At 42.5% G+C, this 22,951-nt stretch overlaps 1 protein-coding gene across 1 annotated transcript in view; it reads right to left on the bottom strand.

The window, feature by feature from the left end:
- The window catches only part of plppr5a (phospholipid phosphatase related 5a), a 46,290-nt gene that overhangs the window by 4,745 nt on the left and 18,594 nt on the right, over window positions 1–22,951 (bottom strand). Inside the window, exons 3-5 of the mRNA XM_072690954.1 lie at window positions 19,138–19,388; window positions 12,835–13,011; window positions 5,863–5,997 (exon numbers count right to left, since the gene is read on the bottom strand). Coding sequence (XP_072547055.1) covers window positions 5,863–5,997; window positions 12,835–13,011; window positions 19,138–19,388 — 563 coding nt within the window. The remainder of the gene's footprint in view (window positions 1–5,862; window positions 5,998–12,834; window positions 13,012–19,137; window positions 19,389–22,951) is intronic.

The raw sequence follows: 22,951 nt of genomic DNA, 5'->3' as shown, positions 1-22,951 counted from the left end.
CTACGCTCTACCAGCAGCAGCAGGTCTGGAGCTCTGCTGCAGTTACTGAGTCAGTTGGAGGCTTTTCTGCACTCTGCTCTGAGCTCAGCACTCGGCCCTGACCCCGCTCTGTAACTTTACGTGGTCTGACAGACACTCGGTGGACACTGAGCTGCTCTCTGTGAGCTGTTCCTCCTAAACTCTTCCACTGTTCAATAATAACACCACTCACAGCTGATGGAGGAAGATCTAGGAGGGAAGGTCTAAATTTCACCAGCTGACTTGTAGTTGTTGGTGCAGCGGTGTCTCCTATTACATACAGAACCACGCTGGAGTTCAGTGAGCTCTTCAGAACCTCCCGTTCTCTCACTGATGTGTGGAGGAAAGACAGACTGTAGGGCTAGAGGCTTGCTTTTACAATGCAACAGAATGAAACACCTGAGTTTAATGATTAGGAGGTGTGTCCCAATACTTTTGCCCACTGCTCTAGGCTGTTTTACAGTCAGCAAATGTTCCACATTCACCTTGAATGTGCTCTAAAGATATATGCGGCAGACTGTAGCGCCACAGCTTGCTGAAATGCCTGTTTGTCCTCTCATACAGCTGCAAAACTGCAAAGCAGGTGTAGACTCTCCTCAGCCTTAACCTCTTTCAAGATTAACGAGGCAGCCTTGAAACAACCAGTGACTGAGTGGGTGCGGGCCATGCGTTGCAGACACATGCAGTATGTTTTCAACAGTCTGATAACCTTGATGAACGGCCTGCTGCAGCCCTTTGGACTGTCCTTATATGAATTGGAAATGAATCAGGGGAAGTCCCATTGAGCTATTCATCATGTGAGGAGGACAGAAGAGCCACTGCTTCTCCAGGACGGAGGAGGTTCAGAGGTTGGGGACGCTGCTATCTACATTACAAATACACAGCCTGTCTACGTCTGGGCCTTTGAATAATACATGGAACGAGCATCGCTGGAGCACTGATCAAGAACCTACTATTGATCCGGGTCACTCTCACTGAAAACTCTGCAGTCTGATGGGGAATGTCCAGATGCATGACCTTTAAAGGGACATTCTGACCAAAAAAAATAAAATTTGCAAACTGCTACATGCATCTTGAAGGTGGGCGGAGTTTTCTATTAGCAAGGTAGCTAATGTTACTGCTAGGAAACTGCTGATCTCTGTGCTCTACGCTACCAGTCAGGATTACTTTCTCACTTCTGGGGGATGTGCAATAGTTATATGATGTACACTATATTGACAAAAGTATTGGGACACCTGCTTAAAGAAATGTTTATCGGTTTATCCTTCTTTTGTTGGAGTAACTCTATAGTCTCTATGGTCCTTGGAGGACTTGATTGACCCCTTCTACTGACTTAGCGACTTACACCCATTGCTGACACAGAGATGGTCTAGTCCCTGTAGAAAAGTACTGCCAATAGAATAGGACTCTCTGGAGCAGATCAACATGATGAACCTATTGGTACCATGCTGCCTAATGCCAGGTGTGGGCTAGCAGAGGGGTATAAAGCCCCCCTCCCGCACTGAGCTGTGAAGCAGTGGAAGAACTGTGTTCTCTGGAATGATGGTCCTGAGATGAGTTGAGGAGTTGAGGAACATCCTGACTTCACTAACGCTATTGTTGCTGAATGCAATCAAATCCTCACAACAATGCTCCTCTCCAAAATCTAGTAGAAAGTCTTCTTTTCTAGACAGTAGAGACAGTTACTCCAGCAAAAGTAGGATCAACTCTTTCTAATGGCCTTGATTTCAGAAGAAACAATGAATGAACAGGTGTCCCAATACTTTTGTCCATATAGTGTATGTATTCTTACAGTGTAAAAATTGCCAAATTTTCTTTATGGCCACTGTAACATGATGTATTAAATACTAGTTTTAGGCCAGAAGGCATCTTTAACGTTCTTCATAGATCCAGAGAACAACGGACAGAGCATGATGAGTAATATTTTAATATTTTGAATAAATCAAACAAGCGTTCCCTTTCTCATCTGAGCACTGTGGCCTATGGTGTAGGTTCTTACCATTAAAATCTGAAAATTAGGTCAATGCCCACAAGCAGTTGAACAACCAGACAACCCTCTGGTACTGCATGTAAGGACGATGAGTAATAAGCATAATTATAAAGGCTTTTCATTTTTAATATGAAATAAATTCCATTACACGGCTCTATGCTTTTTACCACAGTGTGTATTGTTCTATTACACAGGACGGGTGATAAGTCTGGAACTTCCCAAATATAAAAATATAAAATAAATATTATTAAATAAATAAATATAATATAAAAACATTCCTTAAAAGCATATTGCACTGCAATATGAGCGTTTCTACTGTTTTTACACTACATGGACAAAAGTATTGGGACACCTGCTCATTGTTTCATTGTTTCTTCTGAAATCAAGGGGATTAAAAAGAGTTGATCCCACTTTTCTTGGAGTAACTGTCTCTACTGTCCAGAGAATAAGGCGGCTGTCTACTAGATTTCACAGCATTGCTGTGAGGATTTGATTGCATTCAAGATGATCACCACCCCACATCACCACCAACTTATCCCGAAAGTCAATAATTGGATGGAGCACCACCATTCGTCATTCCAGAGAACACAGCTCTTCCACTGCTCCACAGCTCAATAATGCTGGAGGGGGGCTTTATACCCCTCTATAGCCCACACCTGGCATTATTAGACAGCATGGTGTCAATAGGTTCATCATGTTTACCTGCTCCTGCCGAGAGTCCTATTCTATTGGCAGTACTTCTCTACAGTGACTAGACAAGCTGTGCGTCAGCAGCAGGGGTGTCCACAAACATTTGGACATGTAGTGTATAAGGGCAATGATGAGGTCAGTCAAGGAGATCTTGCACATATTTGGCTTGCAGACACCAGCCTATCTACCAATGCTTCTGAAAGTAAGGGTATTAATATGGCTCTGTTACACTAGATGTTGGAACATTGCTGTGAGAATGATCTGATTGTAATTAGCAAGAGGTCAGAGCATCAGTGAGGTCAGATTTTGATGTTGGATGATCAGTACTGCCAAAGCTATTGGATGGTGCTTCATCACTCCCTAGAACACAGTTCCACTGCTCCACTGCTCAGTGCTGGCGGGCGGCTTAATAGCCCCCAAACCAACACTTGGCCGCGGACATGGTGACTTGAGGATTCAGCTAGATCTGATTCTACTGCCAGTGTTTTTCTATGGAGAAGGTACAAGCTGTGAGTTTGCAGTTAAAAGCCTGGGTAAGAAGCTGCATTATAACAGCCTGGGTATCTGATCCATATCTGTCCATGATATTGGAAAGAATCAAGCTGAAGCTGGGTAATGCAGGTCAGATATTCACTTCCTCTCGCCGAATTATATTAATCATGACCTGAAACGTCTTCTCCACTGGCAGATATAAACACAGATACTCCTGAGCCCTATAGCCAATGTACCTCAGCTTTACATTTCATGCTAATTTCTATGTTTTTGCCAGTAGAGGTGTGAAATTAGCACTACACAGCAGACAAACGCACTCCTACCACAGGCAAGGGGCACAATGGATATGGAAAAGGACCTGGAATGAAAGACTTGGCTGATGAAATGTGGTTCTCAATTGGGTTCTCTCACTTTGCTTGATTTGCGAGCCCCCTATGTACTTCTAGCATTGGTAATACAAGGGTCACACAGTTGGTAAGTCATTATAGTGACCCCTGCCTGGCAATACTGACATCATAGAAGTACATACAGTATGCAAATAAGCCTACCCTTTTAGTGGTTCTCCTGCTCTAAACCACCACCTTCACTAAAATGTGCAGGACAGGAGGTTCTCCAAGACACTGTCATTGAACAACAACCACTATTGGTTCTATAAAGAACAGTGTTTGTAATAGAGATGATTGTGAGTGTGGAGAACCTTTTAAATTGGTTAGACAAAAGTATTGGGACACCTGCTCATTCATTGTTTCTTCTGAAGGAGCATTGCTGTGAGGATTTGATTGCATTCAGCGACAGTAAGAGAATTAGTGAGGTCAGGATGTTGGATGATGGTCACCACCCCACCTCATCATCCTCAACTCCCCAACTCATCCCAAAAGTACTGGATGGAGCTCCACCACCATCATTCCATAGAACACAGTTCTTCCACTGCTCCACAGCTCCTCAGTGCTGGGGGGCTTTATACCCCTCTACTAGCCCACCCCTAGCATTAGGCATTAGGGTCTTTTTTTGGGGGAGGATGAATAAAGGCATTATGGGGTCATTAGTAATCAAATAAATAAATATTGCTAAATACACTATATGTCCAAATGTTTGTGGACACCCCTTCTAATAAATGCATTCATCTGCCTTAAGTTGCACCCATTGTTGACACAGATGTGCACACACAGCTTGTCTAGTCCATATAGGACTCTCTGGAGCAGATCAACATGAGCCTATTGGCACCATGTTGCCTAACGCCAGGTGGGGGCTAGAGGGAAATAAAGCCCCCCAGCATTGAGCTGTGGAGCAGTGGAAGAATTGTATTCTCTGGAATGATGGATGGTTGGTGCTCCATCCAGGACTTTTGGATGAGGTGGGGTGGTGATCATCATCATCCAACATCCTTCACAGACTTCACTAAAGCTCTTATCACTAAATGCAATCAAATGATTTTAGAAGAAACAATGAACAAACAGGTGTCCCAATACTTTTGTCAGCATAGCGTACATACTGCAAGCAGGCTAAAGGCCTTGGTATTCTTTCAATGCAAGCAAAGCTTTTTAGGATTGAATATTTATCACAATATGATCAAATATTGTCATACTGCCCACCCCCAAACTACCCCAAGCTACACTACAGTACACTATAATGACACTAGCTACTCAAAATGTAGGTGGTGGTGTAACCACCAACATGGGCAAAGCTGGCTGGGGTATTTTGGTGGCCAGGTTTATGACATCAGTTTAGCTTGTGTTAGCTTGCATGTAGCAACATTGAGAGGAACCAGTGACAATATGTTGTTTGAACACTCTAGAGGTCATTATATGGATATGATGATCATCATACTCTGAACACATTTCCATGTATAAAGTATATTAATAATTGGGTCCACAGCATTTTAATAGGATTAAGATCTGGACTTTGACTTGGCTATACCAGAACTCTCCATTTTGCTTCTTCTGAGTCATTCCTTGGTGGATTTACCAGACTATTATAGGTCATCGTCATGTTGCATGGCCCACCTCCACTCCAGCTTCAGTTTTTGGACCGATGGTCTCCCATTTTCCTGATTTACCTTCCGATAAAGTAAATAATTTATAGTGGACTTAATGACAGAGATCTCAGTAGGTCAGCAGCTCATTAAAAATTTCAGGATGTTTTTTAGCAGTTTTCTCAATTTCACGTTTCTAAATTTACAGATTTTCCAGAACGGGTTTATTTATTATTTACTATTTGTGTTTCAGATTACTGAAACACAAATTGATTATATTAATAATTGGGCCCATTTGGGAATAGTGGGTCAATTTCTGACCATTTTCCTTTCAAGCACTGCATGATTTCTCAAAAATCTATCAACCTGCAGTGGGACTTTACCTCCAGAACCATCCAGTTGTAGAGTGTGTGAAATTCCAGATGCATATTCAGCACTAAATCAATACACATATTAAGCCCAGGTCTTTGACACTGTCAAAAAAAAAAAACTTGTCACACTCGTCTACCTGACCGGAGAGCTAATTACTCTGTCAGCTTAACTGAGCGTCCCACTTTTGCGGTGCTCTAAGAGAACAGCATGGAGCTCTGACTGCATTTCCCCCTTCAAAAAATAACACAGCAGATTCGGAGGCATTCTAGGATATCAAAGGGGCCCAGAGGGTAAAGCCAGCTTTACTTCAAGGCTGGAGGCGGAATACCTGCGAGGATATGTATTTCTCCATGGTGTGCTCCATCCTGGGCTGGCTGAGCATGGGAGCACTGGAAACGCTTTCCTCCGGCGGAATCTCACCCAGCAACGGCTTGCCTTTGAAGTTCTTCACCACACAGACCACCTAACGTAAGAGCCCACACAGTCACGCCAGAAACAGAGAAGACAGGAGATGGTTATGATTAGTTAATTAAAATTAACACTGCATAATAATAAAATAAAATAAAATAAAATAAAATAAAATAAATATTATTTTAAAAACCTAAAAATGAAAAATGATGCATTTGTAGCCACCTGGAAAAGGAAAACCTTTCAAAGGACATTTTCTATGACTTCCTCCTAATGCAAGAGCCCACACAGTCACGCCAGAAAGACAGATAGGGAGATAGGGTTGTTATGATTAGTTGATTAAAATCTGTTAACACTGCATAATAATAATAATAATAATAATAATAATAATAATAATAATAATAATTTTATTTTATTTTATTATTATTTAAAAAAACACAAAAAATGAAAAATTATGCATTTGTAGCCACCTGGAAAAGGAAAACCTTTCCCAGGACATTTTCTATGACTTCAATGCATCTCGACATTTTTAACACATTTAAAATTATTAATACTTCATCTGGTTAGCTCCCAACCAGCATGTCTGTTTGATGGTTTAGCTGGTCGACCATGGTCACCATGCTGGTCGACCAGCATAACTAGCAAGACCAAGTTGGCTGACCAACAAGACCAATCTGGCTGATTAAGCTTGTTGACCAGCATGACTAAGCTAGTCACCCAGTAATGACCAAGCATGACCAAATGCAACATACACTATTCTGGTCAAGAGTTGGCTTATCTACTAGCTTACCAGCAAATGGGTATGTTTTTACCTGGATGTCCCTGATGGCTTTTCAACTACCTTGACCATCAAAGACCAGCTTAGACCATCTGAAACCAGCTTTCCACAGAAGCTGGTCTTGAGCTTGATTTTTCAGCAGGGCAACAGGGCTGATTTTGACCCCTCTGGCTGAAATAGCCTCAATTAGACATTTCCATTATCCGCCTACCAGTGTCTAGCAGGTTATCCATCCAGGCGAGCTGGAGAAGTTAGAATATGGCTGAAGATGAAATGTTGCGGAAATAGGTTTTTGGAAGAAACAATGACGTATTGAGACGCAAGTGATGATTTTCTTAGCAGTTGGCACAGGTGGTTGGTGACTGGAGAAATGACTACTGGTCATTTCTACTACTAATGGCTCTACAGATGCTACGATCATCACACACAGCTTTTTTAAAGGTTGCGTTCCACATTCTGAAATGCTGAATCCAAAGCTGGTCTGGAAAATGGGTCTGCACTGGTCTCCTAAAACTGTAAGGTGGATGTTGTCAGGGTGCAATAGAGATTTTAGTCCTCATTAGGTGGCCCACTGCTCATTCTGACCAGTGTCTCTGAACTGCAAACAGCAAACCAGCCATAAAAAGCCTAAAAGTAGGCCACAATAAATCTCTCCATTGGTTTGATGCTGCTCCCAATCACACTTTGCAGAACTTCAGTGGATGGAAGCCAATTTTGTAATTGTACTTAACATTTGCAAAGCGTTTGAATGGAAACCTGGCTAACAAATTCGACTAGGACAGAATTTTCCTACTCCTCCATGCAGAAATCTTTCAGCTGTGTGATATTTAAAGGGCTTCTTGTTGCACAGTCCACAGCAATTTAACAGGATTAAGATCTGGACTTTGACTTGGCCAGAACTCTCCATTTTGCTTCTTCTGAGTCATTCCTTGGTGGATTTACCAGACTGTTATAGGTCATCGTCATGTTGCATGGCCCACCTTCACTTTAGCTTCAGTTTTTAGACCGATTGTCTCACATTTTCCTGATTCACCTTCCGATAAATTAAATAATTCATAGTGGACTTAATGACAGAGATCTCAGTAGGTCAGCAGCTCAACTTTTCCAGGATCTCACCAAAATTTCAGGATATATTTTAGCAATTTTCTCAATTTCACGTTTCTAAATTTACAGATTTCCCAGAACAGGTTTATTTATTATTTACTATTTGTGTTTCAGATTAATCAATGTGATTAAGTCCACTCTTAATGTTCGGCCTTTTTAAACCTCTGATTACTTGATGAATTATCAAAATAATCAGTACATTACTCGATCACTGATCTAATCAATGGTGACGGCTTAAGGAAGAGAAAGAGAGCAAGAGAATAAAGTGGCTTTTAGACCTCCAGAAAGAGCCAGCAGCAGTTTTTCAGCGAGAGAACCCCCCAGCTCCTCTGTGCACAGGCCATCAATGCTGGTTTATGTAACTTGTAGCTGGGCAGGGTACCTCGCATGACTAGCTGCCCTAAATGAATCTCTGTGTGTGCTCTCTCTCCCTCTCTCTCTCTCTCCCTCTCTCTCTCTCTCTCTCTCTCTCTCAGAGGGGGAAGTGTGCAAGTCTGTCCCAGAGCGCAATCATCCATTATCAAGGCAAAATGAGCATTTTCAATGAGACAGGGACAATATGGGCAATGTTTGAGTGGGAGAGCAGCAAAGAGCAGAGGGTGGTTTTAAATGGAGGACATCTCAGGGCACCAAGCCCTGCAGTCAACTGTTGAATTAAAAAGATGCAGCAATTTATCCTCCATTTCAATGCTTGTTTTACAAGCTGCAGCTCTGTGAGCATGAGCTCAGGGTTCTGCTATTCTGCCCTGGAAGCTGTTGAAGACACAACGTTGAACACAAAGGTCTGGAACTCTGGTCTGATAACAGTCAGCATGCAGCCACCAGTAAACACATCTATTAAGGCAATAAGTGACTGGGGGTTGTGTGTTACAGTGATTTTCCCTGAGTTAAGTGCTTGTGCTCTGGACTGTGGTAAAGTCACAGCAGCACACAGCCTGAAGGAGCTTCAACTTTCAGAAAACACTGATAAATACGCCCGCCACATTCACTGATAATGATTTGACTATTAAGCTAAGTGCAGTAAAATCCACTTAACAGGGGTGCAATCACTGAAACACACAGCCTGGAGCAGCTCACTGTGCTCATAATTAGGTACAGCGTAGAATAGAGAACACCATTCTAGAACCATGTCAGTGGGAGATAAAGGTCCATAGGGAAGAACTTTTTGAGAGCGGTGCATGAGGCAGAGCAGTGTAGAACAACATGAGGACATCATTCTAGAACATTTTAGAACAGGTTTAATGAGGGACAGTTCTAGAATGATGGATGATGCACAAACTGTGTGACTGGTGGAGAACATTCTAGAACAGTGTGATTGGTGGAGAATGTGCAAACTGTGTGAATGGAAGAGACGATTCTAGAACAATATTCTAGAACTGAATGATTAGTGGAGAACATTCTAGAACAGTGTGATGAAGTACTTTCTAGAACCGTACAAATGGAAGAGAACATTCTAGAACAATTTGATGAAGTACATTCTAGAAATGTGTGATTGATGGAGAACATTCTAGAACTGTGTGATTGGTGGAGAACATTCTAGAACTGTGTGATTGTTGGAGAACATTTTAGAACTGCGTTATTGGTGGAGAACATTCTAGAACAGTGTGATGAAGTAAATTCTAGAACTGTGATTGTTGGAGAACATTCTAGAACTGTGTGACTGGTGGAGAACATTTTAGAACTGTGTGATTGACGGAGAACATTCTAGAACAACATGATGAAGTAAATTCTAGAACTGTGTGAATGGAAGAGAACATTCTAGAACAGTGTGATTGGCAGAGAATGTGCAAACCATATGAATGTAAGAGAACATTCTAGAACAACATGATGAAGTAAATTTTAGAACCGTGTGACTGGTGGAGAACATTCTAGAACTGTGTGACTGGTGGAGAACATTCTAGAACTGTGTGACTGGTGGAGAACATTTTAGAACTGTGTGATTGGCGGAGAACATTCTAGAACAGTGTGATTGGCAGAGAATGTGCAAACCGTATGAATGAAAGAGAACATTCTAGAACAATATGATGAAGTCAATTCTAGAACTGTGTGACTGGTGGAGAACATTCTAGAACTGTGTGACTGGTGGAGAACATTCTAGAACAATATGATGAAGTCAATTCTAGAACTGTGTGACTGGTGGAGAACATTCTAGAACTGTGTGAATGGTGGAGAACATTCTAGAACTGTGTGAATGGTGGAGAACATTCTAGAACTGTGTGGCTGGTGGAGAACATTCTAGAACTTTGGTCTGGTGGAGAACAATCTAGAACTATGTGACTGGTGGAGAACATTCTAGAACTGTGTGACTGGTGGAGATTAATGTAGAACTCAGCTGAGGTGAGAGGCCATGTGGTTCCACCACCAGCCATAACATTAAAACCACCTGCCTAATACTGAGTGGGTCCTGTGGTGTCCGGACACATTCAGACTTTAGCACTGTGAGCTGTGAAGTGGGTGGGACTCTGTCGCCGGGTTCACCAGTTGTCCTTCCTTGGACCACTGCATACCGGGAACACCCCACCTCAAGACCTACCTGATGTTTTGGTGGAGATGTTCTGACCCAGTCGTTTATCTAGAACCTCACAGTTCGGTTCTCGTCAAAGTGTCTCAGATTCTCACGCTTGTCTGTTTTTCACCTTCAAGAACTGACCGTTCCACTCGCTGCCTAATATGTAGATCCAGCCCTTGACAGGAGCCTGAGGAACCAGACCATCAGTGTTGTTCACTTCTCCTGGTTTTAATGTTATGGCAAATGTTACACTGGCTTTACTTAGATGCTATTGGGAAGCAGATGCACACATCCTGCTCTCCTCCCGCTACTAAACCCTTCTCAGAGAAGATGCCATATGACATTAGGACGCACAAACACACACACACACACACACTGTCCACTCCCACCTTCCTCCCCAACCCCCACACACACCCCCCCGTCTCCAGCTGGAGAAATAGGTCAGTGTATATCACAGCCGCATGAACCGGCCCCGAGAGGGAACACACACATTCCACACACAAAGCCTCCCTTAACGCTGCTCTCCCCCAGCAAGAATCGAGCAAATCACAGACCCCCGCTTTGTACACATTTTAAACCTGACCTTTTGTTGTCTCGGCTTCATGCTGCCTCGACACCTCACTGAACATTTAGCCGAGAGGAGGGAAAAGCCAAATCCAGGCTGCGGAGCTTTGCCCACTCCTCAATAGAACTTTCCAGTTTCAGCATTTTATCATTTAGCTTTAGATTAGTGCAGTAGAGATTAGCTTTAACCAACCCAGACATCTCAAACATGGCCTATACATTTCTAAATATGTGTACATATTTTGACAAAAGTATTGGGACACCTGCTTCTTCATTGTTTCTTCTGAAATCAAAGGTATTAAAAAGAGCTCATCCAGCTTTTGTTGAAGTAACCGTAATCTCTACTGTCCAGAGAAGAAGTAGAGCTTTCTACTAGATTTTGGAGAGGAGCATTGCTGTAAGGGTCTAATTGCATTCAGCGACAAGAGCAATAGTAAAGTCAAGTCAAATTTATTTGTACAGCTTTACATAATTAGTAATTAGTAAAAGACAAAAAGGCAAAAAAAAAAAGAAATAACGTAAGACATTACGATCCAAGACCCCCAGTGAGGAGCCAACGGTGACAGTGGCAAGGAGAAACTCCCTCAGAGCTGGAGGAAGAAACCTTGGGAGGAACCAAGACTTATAAGGGGGACCCGACCCGTCCTCCTCTGATCAGAACTATTTATTAATTATTGATAAAAGTTACCAAACCATCTGCTCAGATCATAATCTATAATAAAATCAATAGTGAGGTCAGGATGTTTAATGATGATGATGATGATGATGATGATCATCGCCACCCCACCTTATCCCAAACCAACTCACCAACTCATTGCAAAAGTACTGGATGGAGCTCCACCATCCATCATCCCAGAGAACACAGTTCTTCCACTGCTCCACAGCTCCTCAATGCTGGGGGCTTTATACCCCTCTACTAGCCCACGCCTGCCATGATGAAATTTACTGTCCAACAGCATACAATTAACGTACAGAGATATACAGAATACCTCTATATAGAGATAGCTGATGAGGAGCCGAGGCTTCTCCAACACTGTAAGTATCACAGAGTGGCTACTGAGTGCTTGAGGATAATTGGTATTTAGCTCATTGGCAAGGTTAAACTGAGGTTAAAAGCCAACTTCAAGGACATGCACAGTCCTCCAGCGAGAATCTTGGAGATGCTACAACATTCAGATATTAACATAACCTTCAAAAAATATAGGTTGGCAATGAGGGATTCACATGGGTTTGCTGAAGTGTTCCAGTCTGGCAAGTCGCCCTGGAGTGGTCGAGTGGTAAGAACAGAGCGTCCCATGAAAACAGAGACGTTCCTTATGTCTGGGACTTGAATCCCAGGTGTGCTAAACTCCATCTGTGAGATCCCCAGGGAGCAGGAAGAGTCTGGAGAGGGAGAGGGGGTTCAAGGTAGAGTGGACTTTCATCCACTTCATTCACAAAACAATGTACCGCAAGGAATCCCGGCCTGTTTTATTGACTACATGTCCAAATATTTCTGGACACCCTATCTAATGAATGCATTCAGCTACTTTAAGTTGCACCCACTGCTGACACAGATGTGCAAATGCACACACACAGCTTATCTAGTCCCTTTAGAGAGTATTGGCAATAGAGAGTAGGACTCTCTAGAGGGGCACTGAGCTGTGGAGCAGTGGAAGAACTGTGTTCTCGGGTGCTCCATCCAATACTTTTGAGATGTTGGGGATGATGGGGTCCAAGTGCATCCAAAATCCAGTAGAAAGCCTTCAAAGAAACTCTTTGTAATGCCCTTAATTTCAGGAGAAAAATAACGAATGAATCGAAAGGTGTCCCAATACTTTTGTCAATATAGTGTATAATGTTTTCTGATGATTTTGCCACATTCTTTGTTCATATTCACCATAATAAACATGATATGGCACACAGATACACCCATATGTCTGGAGATCCATGCTTACCATAAAGATGGCGATGGCACCCCCGATGATGAAGCCGGCAATGACGTCAGACCAATGGTTTCGGTACTCCACCACGCGGTTAATCCCTGTTAGGAAGGCCAGACACATGAGCCCAAGGGACAGCACGGGTTTGGCCAGCCGTGTGCCTTTGGCCTTCACCGTGCATGTGATGTACATCTGCCGAAACACACAGGGAGAGCACAATCAGTCTTCATTTTCAACTCTGCTGACTCTAGTTTTACAGCCCACCTGGTTTCCACTGTTCCATTAAAGCCATGTTTGTATGCAGATCCCTGCAGACAAGGCCTCAGATCTGCTGAACACCCGCCTGAACACTGAAGCATGAGGAAAAGCACGAAAACACATGAATTCACTATATGTCCAAATGTTTGTGGACACCCTTTCTAGTGAACAGATTCAGCTACTTTAAGTTCAGCTTGTCTAGTCCCTGTGGAGAAGTACTGCCAATAGAATAGGACTCTCAGGAGCATAGGATAAACCTCATGAACCTATTGGCACCATGCTGCCCAATGCCAGACGTGGGCTAGAGGGGTAATATAAAGCCCCCAGCATTGAGCTGTGGAGCCGTGGAAGAACTGTGTACTGGTGGAGCTCCATCCAGTACTTTTGGGATGAGTTAGGGAGTTGGGGATGATGAGGTGGGGTGGTGATCATCATCCAACATCTTGACCTCTCTAACGCTCTTGTCTCTGAATGCAGTCAATCAAATCCTCACAGCAATGCTGCTCCCAAATCTAGTAGAAAGTCTAGACATCTTGTCTGGACAGTGGACATTACAGATACCCCAACAAAAGCAGGATCAGCTCTTTTTAATAGCCTTGATTTCAGAAGAAACAATGAATAAGCAGGCGTCCAAATACTTTTTTTTTCAGGATCATGTATTATTCCATGAATTAATTAGTGTAGAATCACTGCATCTTTAAATATCCTATTTATGATGACTCTTTAGTACTTTAGTAAACCCAAAGCTGCTTATTTCGGGAGCTTTTGTGATCCTTTGAGTCTGCTTTTATTTAAAGGCCAACACTGGAAACGTTCCCCATAATTAACGTAGCATTCTGTAATTACTGCTAATGGCCACCATAAAGATTTTCCACCATAAAGATCTTGAGCAGAGCTGTTTCTCAGACTGCGTGGTATTTTGGAGGAAAGCGGCTAAAGACATTATGAGCGTCCTCTCTGATTCTCCCCTCGCTGCTCCAGCAAAGCCTCCAGGGGAAGAGAGAGAGAGAGAGAGAGGGGGAGAGGGAGCGAGAGACACCGCAGAGAAGGAGCTGCCTTCTATTTCTCAGACGGAGGACGAGTGATAGAGCCGATATACTCACTCCCACACACAGGTTTGCTTTTATATAACGCCTGGATGTGAGGACATACATATACCCCCCCCCCCCCATATGTATACACACAGGCACACTATACACCTGTCCAAATGTTTGTGGACACCTCTTCTAAAGAATGCATTCAGCACCCAAACATATGTGCAAATCTACACACACACACACACACACAGCTTGTCTAGTCCCTGTAGAGAAGTACTGCCAATAGAATAGGACTCTCTGGAGCAGATCAACATGATGAAGCCATCATGCCAGGCATGGGCTAGTAGAGGGGTATAAAGCCCCCCAGCGTTGAGAAGCTGTGGAGCAGTGGGAGAACTGTGTTCTCTGGAATGATGGTGGTGGTCCATTGGGGATGAGGAGGGGTGGTGATGTACAAAAACTAACACACACACACACACACACACACACACACACACACAAAGCCTGAAGCAAGCAGTAGCAGATGCACGCAGAACCACGCAACCCCCTCACCCCCATCAGGCCTCCATGTGCTCATTCTTCTCATGACTGCATCCATCTTTAACATTCCATCAGTGGCAGCAGAGAGCGGGTAATTAAGCTAAGCAAACAGGCCCCACGGCTCGTTCACTCACTCCATCCATCCATCCATCAATCCTCTAAACCCTGCTTTGATTACTGTCACAGAAGCCATCAATTTAATCTCTTACAAGTCCAATTTGGGCTTTCCCCACACTCTGCTCAGACACATCCACACCCTCACAGCACCCAGAGTGTCCCAGAGTGTCAATATCAGCCTGCAATGAATGCATGTCATTGGTGTTACTAATTTGAGATTTTAATAAAATATTATTCATCTCACAGGCATAATTGGAGCTGCGCTGGAGAAATCTATAGGGCGGCTTATCTTTCCAGCATGCTGCGATGTGACGTCTTTTAATCCGCCCTTTCTGAAACATGCTTCTTAAAGATTTATGAATAATATGGCCCTCATTTAACAAAGCTGCACATGGCCTGAATCCAGTGACCCCCAGATAGCAACCATTTATTATTTATCATTATTATTTATATATTTTTTTATTATTTATTTATGTTAATATCACCTTGTAAAAAGTAATATTATATATTTTTTAATATTATTAATTTTTAAAATTGTTTTAATCAGAACGCAGAATATGTGCTGCTCTCTAAGGCAGGCTGGTGCGCTCATCTCTTCTGTAAACCAAGGAAATCAACCCAGAGCTGTAGGTTCATACAGGTGGATCTAAGGGCTACATGTTTGGCACTTGTTAAATAAAAGTAAAAAAGTAAAATAATAAATAAAATAAATAATAAATATAATAAATAAAAAATAATAATCATGAAAACACGCCTAATATGAAGGAATTAAAGGAATATAAGGAAGGATACGACCTCTGGTTAAGGAATACCACAGTAAACAGTGGAGGCTCAGAGGTGAACATAGTGAACTGAACTGGACGAACCCTCAAAACCTTCTCTTGGACACTCAGCTTGGTCACTCACTCACATTAGACAGGCCCTCACTGATGTCTGGTGTGTGCTAGTGTATGTCTAGAACTCTGCCTTCATAGAAGATCATCCAGGAGATGCCTCCATGTGGCGTTCTCTGGTGGTGGCTGACCAGCTGACCAGCAAAGTAGGTTTCTCTGACTGCCAGGGTGTCATCTAGATGCCAGCTTTCCTTTATGTTGGGTCAATATTTGATGATAAATGGACTTTTGATGCCTTGGAATAAAATCTTTTTACTTTGATAGTTAGGAAGGTTTTTATTTTACATCTCAGGAAGAGCACAAACAACGGACAAAAGTATTGGGACACCTACAGGAGCTTTTCTGTGGTCCCATTCTAAACCCATAGGCATTATTAATATGGAGCTGGTCCTCCTTTGCTCTAAGCTCTACCAGCAGCAGCAGGTCTGGAGCTCTGCTGCAGTTATTGAGTCAGTTGGAGGCTTTTCTGCACTCTGCTCTGAGCTCAGCACTCGGCCCTGACCCCGCTCTGTAACTTTGTGGTCTGACAGACCTCAGGTTCCTCCTAAACGCTTCCACTGTTCAATAATAGCAGGACCGCAGCAGAAACAATGGAAATACACGGCATCCAGAAGTATGTCCTTGGCTAAGGCATATGGAAGGAGCTTTAACAGTAAGTCTGTAAATCCAGTGATTCTATAATATCCCTCCACTTTCTCTGCATTTGTAGAGTTTGCAAGAAAGTGCAAAGTTGCAGATCTCATGTGAACCGACGGAGAATGAAAATCAATTTCCCCGACGTCGCACGACGAGACAGGGCCTGCTTCTGTTCAGTTACAAAATCATCCTGATGCTCCACTGACTGGAACAGGGAGAACGGCGTCCCCGTCATTCCCACTCCGGGCTGGAGCGCTGCTGCTACTGCACTATATGGAGCTTTGGTGGTGGAGCTGCAGGTGGAGAACCTCTCTCCAGAACTGTCAGCGTAACACTGCGTAACCCATAGAGTCAGTATTACTCTACCGCCTCTACAGTCCACATGCTTCTCTACCTTCAGATCAAGCTTCTGGAGCTCTCAGCTTGTCCAGAAATGCATGTGTACAGCTGTCCATGAGGAGTGATTTGTATGGAGGGGAATAGAGGGGTAAAAGTGAATTACCCTCCCCACCTGTAGGCTGTGGATCATTCTGACATGATGCATGATCAACATGAAGGTGGAACAGGCCTCCTGGGTCGGGGCCACGGTGTGCCCAGAGCCTAGCTGTGATCATAGGGCGCAAGACAGAAATACTCTCTGGACAGTTCAACAGTCTATCGCAGGGTACCAAATACATACACACACACACACACACACACACACACTTACACCTAGGCGCAATTCGGCGCGGTCAGTTTACTGTCACACGCGCTACTTGCAGCTCCATCATGCCGCCCTCCCTAATGCAGCGATAACCTCCATTATTAATTTAATACCGTAAGAATTTTTAGCCAACTCCCCATCACCTCCGGTCTTCCATTTTTAACGACACTCGTCTCCAAAAGAGTTACCTTGGGACATTTTCCACCATCATAATATATATTTACCCATCAGCCATAACATTATAACCACCTGTCAAATGTGGAAATATTAGTCAGTTCTGAGCCACTTTGACAAGAACCAAACTCTGATGTTCTAGACAAGAGGATCAGAACATAGTTGGCACCTGGTCGGGTTGGCAAAGGCCCTGTTTTCAAGCATGAACAGCATCGGAAAGTCTTTGTCCAGTAATCAGAGGAAGTCTGAACCTACCAATGACTTCAAAAGATCAAAAAGTTTGTGGACACCCCTACTAATGAATGCACCCAGTATTTGTAGTTGCACCCATTGCTGACATAGATGTTCAAATGCGCAGTGTCTTTTGGGGGTGTTCTCGGTATGTAGGGCATGGTCAGTACCTTCCAAAAGTGCTTCATAAAAAAAATAAAAAAATAAAAAATTGGTGAACCGGCCCGAACCGGAACCGGCTCATGGAGGCCCAACCCACCTCCCAACTTACAGGACTTAAAGGATCTGCTGCTAACGTCTTTGAATTCTATGAATTATGTCTTTTTATGCTTTAAAAAAATATGATGGGATTTATTCTAGATATTTTAATGATATTTTAATTAATTTGCAATATTTCAAGAAGTAGTGCACAATTATTTATTTATTTATTTATTTTATATGCATTATTTGTGATGGAATTTGGCCTCAAGCCTCTAACCCATCCATATCACAGACACAGTGACAGTGAGCCCATGCTCACTCATGTTCACATGCCCGGAGCGGTGGGCAGCCATTGCTGGGATGTCCAGGGAGCAGAGCGGAGGGCGAAGGGCCTTGCTCAAGGGTCCAGCAGCGGCAGCTTGCAGAACCTGGGGATCAAATCCGGAACCCTGTCATCAATAGCCACCACTGCCAATATAATACTCCACTACATTTACTTTACAAGCAAGACTTGTAAGTGCAGTGTGGGAGGGCTAAAATGAAAATGAAAATTAACTCACATCCCTCATGAGCTCAGAGCACAGATACCCTGCCTCCAGAAACATGACTGAACTGAAAATATTCGGTGAGCCTTTTTAATACGGAGGAGTGCTCTATTCCTGAGCTGAATAAAGAATAGCTGAGAGTTTGCACCTGGTCGGGTTTGCAAAGGCCCTGTTTTCAAGCATGAACAGCATCGGAAAGTCTTTGTCCAGTAATTACTACGAGCGGTAGCTTCACAGTAAGTCATCAGAGGAAGGAATGGAAGTCTGAACCTACCAATGAGTTCAAAAGATCAAAAATGCCATGAAATGCATTGAGGATTTAAGCTGAAAAGTTTGTGGACACCCCGACTAATGAATGCACCCAGCTAGTTGTAGTTGTACCTATTGATGTTATAAGGCGCACATACACAGCTTGTCTAGTCCCCTAGAGAAGTACTGCCAATAGAATAGGACTAGCTGGAGCAGGGAGACATGCACCTGTTGCCAGGCGTGGGCTAGAACTGTGAAAAAAAAAAGCCCCCCCAGCATTGAGGAGCTGTGGAGCAGTGGAGGAACAGTGTTCCCTGGAATGATGGATGGTGGAGCTCCATCCAGTACTTTTGGGTGAGTTTCCATTATTTGCATAAAGCTTATTTGCATAAAGCCAGCTAAAGTCTGCTCAACTTTGCCTCATTGACTCCACCCACCTCGCATTGCTAGCCTGCACTTACAGAGAACCGTTCTGAAGTTCTGGAATGGGCCTGTTTTACAGTTCTGTCTGGGTTCTGCTGGAGGTTCTTTTGAAGGAGGAACAGCAGTGTTTGAGGTTCACGGTTTGTCACTTCCATCTATTGAACTATTGAACAGTTTTTCATTCTAGGACTGTTTTAAAGAGACTAGATTTTCTGGAAACCTGCCACACCTGTAATGAAGAAGAGGTTATGGCAGCACTTCTGCACTTCTCTACGCCTCTCTGAACCGAAAGCAGAGGGGAGTTTACTCACAGCGACGTAAAGGGCAGCGTAGAGGCTGAGTGCAGCTTCTTTAGAGGGGAATGATTTGCGGGCGCGTAGGATGTCGTCCCCATTGCCCGTGCACGCTTCCTGTTGGCTGATGAAGCGAATCCCCTGCTGGCATCCCAGAGCCGTGTAGTTGGGCTTACAGACTGTCAGGAAGTATGGAGACAGATTTCCCGTCACCACCTGACCCGCGTTCACAAAAATATCGGTGGCAAACAGGCCGAACGCGTAAACACCTGCAAACAGAGAGAAAAAGACACAGTCACGGAAACAAAGACTGACGAAGACCTTACCGTCAAAACGTGACGTCTCTGCTGTATCTCCAAAACAGCAACTTTACAGGAGAAGGAAAAAACCTTCTTAACTTTTAATGGAAATGAATGGAAAAAGATTTTATTTCAAGCCATTTTGGAGCATTTCTATTGGTCCATTCGTCATGAAATGTGGATACAATGTAAAGAACAACTGCCAGATTGACAGTATGTCAAAAAGTGAAAAATGACAAAAGTTGGACTCCAGGGTTTTTGTGTGACAGTATGGAGAACATGATCTAAACTGACAGATTTTACTTTTAATTTAATTAATTTATTCATTTAACCTCACTAAAACTCTTGTCGCTGAATGCAATCAAATCCTCACAGCAATCCTCAGTGCTGCTCCAGAATCTAATAGAAAGCCTTCCCTGGATAGTAGACACAGTTACTCCAACAAAAGAAAAAAAAAAACACTAAATGCGCAGGTGTCCCAATATTTTTGTCCATATAGTGTATTTTATTGATCTGCAAAGTCATCTCCAAGACGATGAAATGAAAACTGCTGAAGTTTTAATCGCTGTGCAAGTTTGAATATGAGGCTCCACTTATCGCTGATGTCCAATTAGAAAAACCTGCATCTCCATTTTGTCCGTTTTTGGTTTTCTCCATGGCTGGAACCCTGCAGCTGCTTCTGTACACTGTGTACATAATTCTGGATTAACGGACCAATAGAAACGCTCTTCCATTCAAAGTCAAGAACATTGTACTCCTGTAAAGTCCTGTATTTTGGCGACACATGTTATTCCCTGGCCATGGACGTCATGTAACTTCTGTAGTTTTTCTGCACAGTCCACCTTTGCTGTTATCCTCTAAGAACCGTCCAACAGATCCAGTCAAATCTGGAATTTAGATTTGCTGAGTCTCCAACACTGCTGAAGCCACCCACCATTCAAAAGCAACTAACGAGCTCCACAGCTACTTTTAAAAGCTTTTGAAAAGATTTAACATCAGATTTACAATCGAATCCTCACACAGATTACAATCAAACCCTCACAGCAATGCTCCTCCAAAATCTAGTAGAAAACCCTCTTCTCTGGACAGTAGAGATTACAGTTACTCCAACAGAAGCAGGATCAGCTCTTTTTAATACCCTTGATTTTAGAAGAAGCGATGAATGAGCAGGTGTCCCAATACTTTTGTCCATATAGTATATATGTAAAAAAATGAATCAAAATATGCATCGAAAAATGAAAAATAGTTTCAAATACCATATATTATTACCCATTTCTCTGGAAGATAAGAAAATCAGGTCCATTATTTCTACATCTATAGGGGCATTTGCTCTAAAAATCCCCATAAAAAATCAAACAAAATAATGCATCATAAAATACTTGCACGAAAGAACAAAAATTATATTAATTTACTATATAAATGTATTATATATTTATTTATTACTGTTGCAGGAGTGAGCTTGGAAGTGGAGGTAGATATATGGGCCAATATCACAATTGGCTTGTATGTGAAATCTTTGGAATTTTATGTTTTTCTGCATTAATTTGTCCTAAAATATCTGATCCTCATCCAAGTCAAGCATATTGACACATATAATGTGCCTTAAATAATAAAAAAAACAACACAATAACAATTTTGATAATTCATCTCAGTTTTCATTGAGAACAATCATAAAACTCATAGTGCTAGTGGATAAAGTATGTGAGCCCTTGAGTTAATGAGCTCCAAAAAGCTAACTGGAGTCAGGTGTTAGAGTCATAGCATAGAGTCTTCTTAAGAAAATGAGGTTTGGAGGTGTGAACTGGAGCTACTCCGATTGATAAAAAACACTCGCAAGAAGGATACGCCATGCCTCGCCAAAAAGAGCTTTCAGAGGATCTACGATCAGAAATGGTTGATTTACATAAAACTGGAAAGGGTTACAGAGTCATTACAAAGACTTTAGAAATTCACCAGTCTACAGTGAGGCAAAAACGACTAGTTGGAGACAAGTTGGGGCTGTGGCTACTCTGCCAAGAAGTGGGCGCCCAGTCAAAATGACCCCAAGAGCACAACGCAGACTCATCAATGAGGTAACGAAAACAACCCTGAGTGACGGCCAAAGATTTGAAGGTCATTGGTACAGGCTAACATCTGAGTCTACAGTCCATAAAACCTAAAACAAGCAGGGTGTCTATGGCAGGACACCACGGAAGATGCCACTGCTTACTAAAATGAATATCGCTGCACAGCTGAAGGTTGTGAAAGAGCACACTGACACTCACTGGCAACGTGGTTGGGTTTGATGTGGTTTGGTGGGGTTGGGTGTGGTTGGTATGGCACAACAGATAACACCACTATCTGCCAATGAGCTATTACACCATGTGGGAGATGGAGGGTTCGATTCCCAGTCTGGGTGCTGCGCTACACCAATAAGAGTCCTTGGGCAAGACTCCTAACACTACATTGGCCCCCCTCTGTAATATGAGTTACCTTGTAAGTCGCTCTGGATAAGAGCGTCAGCTAAATGCCATAAAAGTAAATGCAATGGTTTTGTGGACAGATGAAACTATATGGAAAGAATTTAGACAGAAGAACAGTTTATCTGCCCTAAAAAAACACTGCACATCATCTTAACCGTAAAGTATAGTGGAGGGAGCATCATTATTTGGGTCTGTTTTGCGGTGTCAGGGCCTGGCCAGTGTACAATCATTGAGGGGCTGATGAATTCCCAAGTGTATCAAAAAAAGATCTACAGGATAATGTGAGAGAGTCTGTACATCAGCTGAAACTCTGTAGAAGTTGGGTAATGCACCAGGACAATGACCCAAAACAACGGAGCAAGTCCACAACAGAATTGCTTATAAAAAAAACAAAATCGGCCGTTTGGAGCGGTCAAGGCCGAGCCCGGATCTCAACTCTATAGAGATGCTATGGACTGACTTGAAGAGGGAGCCGTACAGATATATATATTTGAGATATATCTACATACATATATCTATATTGAAATATGTATAAACATATCAAACTCCTGTAAAGTTGTTGTGTGCCATCAGTTACAAATACATTTTATTTAGATTTTATTTTATTTAATATTTGATTCGAATTTTTTTAAATAAGCAAAAACTGTAAACAAAAACAAAGGCTACAAACTAGCAAATCAACACACAGCATGAACTGATGTGAGAAAACCACACTGACTAATACAGGACCGAACAAAGGAACACTGAGTCAAAGGGAGAATATATACACAGAGACAAACAAGGAACACCTGGAGAAGATAACCAGAGGGCGGGGCTACAAAAGAGGCACAGGTGGGAAGACTACTTGCTGAAGACAAACAGGACAAACAGACCCAGAAAGAACACAGATAAAGCAGAAAAGGGACAATATAATTATAATAATTATATAATAATATTTGACAAATAATAATTATTATTATTATTTAGAATTGTAGTGTATGTTTTATGTTTTTCTCATTAGCTTATTATTATCAGCATTTGTAAACACATATAATGAACAGTCTTATTAAACTGATTGTTTTTGTTCTTATT

The sequence above is a fragment of the Salminus brasiliensis genome, chromosome 11 (assembly GCF_030463535.1).
Source record: "Salminus brasiliensis chromosome 11, fSalBra1.hap2, whole genome shotgun sequence".
Taxonomy (NCBI): Eukaryota; Metazoa; Chordata; class Actinopteri; order Characiformes; family Bryconidae; genus Salminus; species Salminus brasiliensis.
Note: the sequence above shows the minus strand (reverse complement) of the source record. Positions and strands in the feature narration are given on the sequence as shown.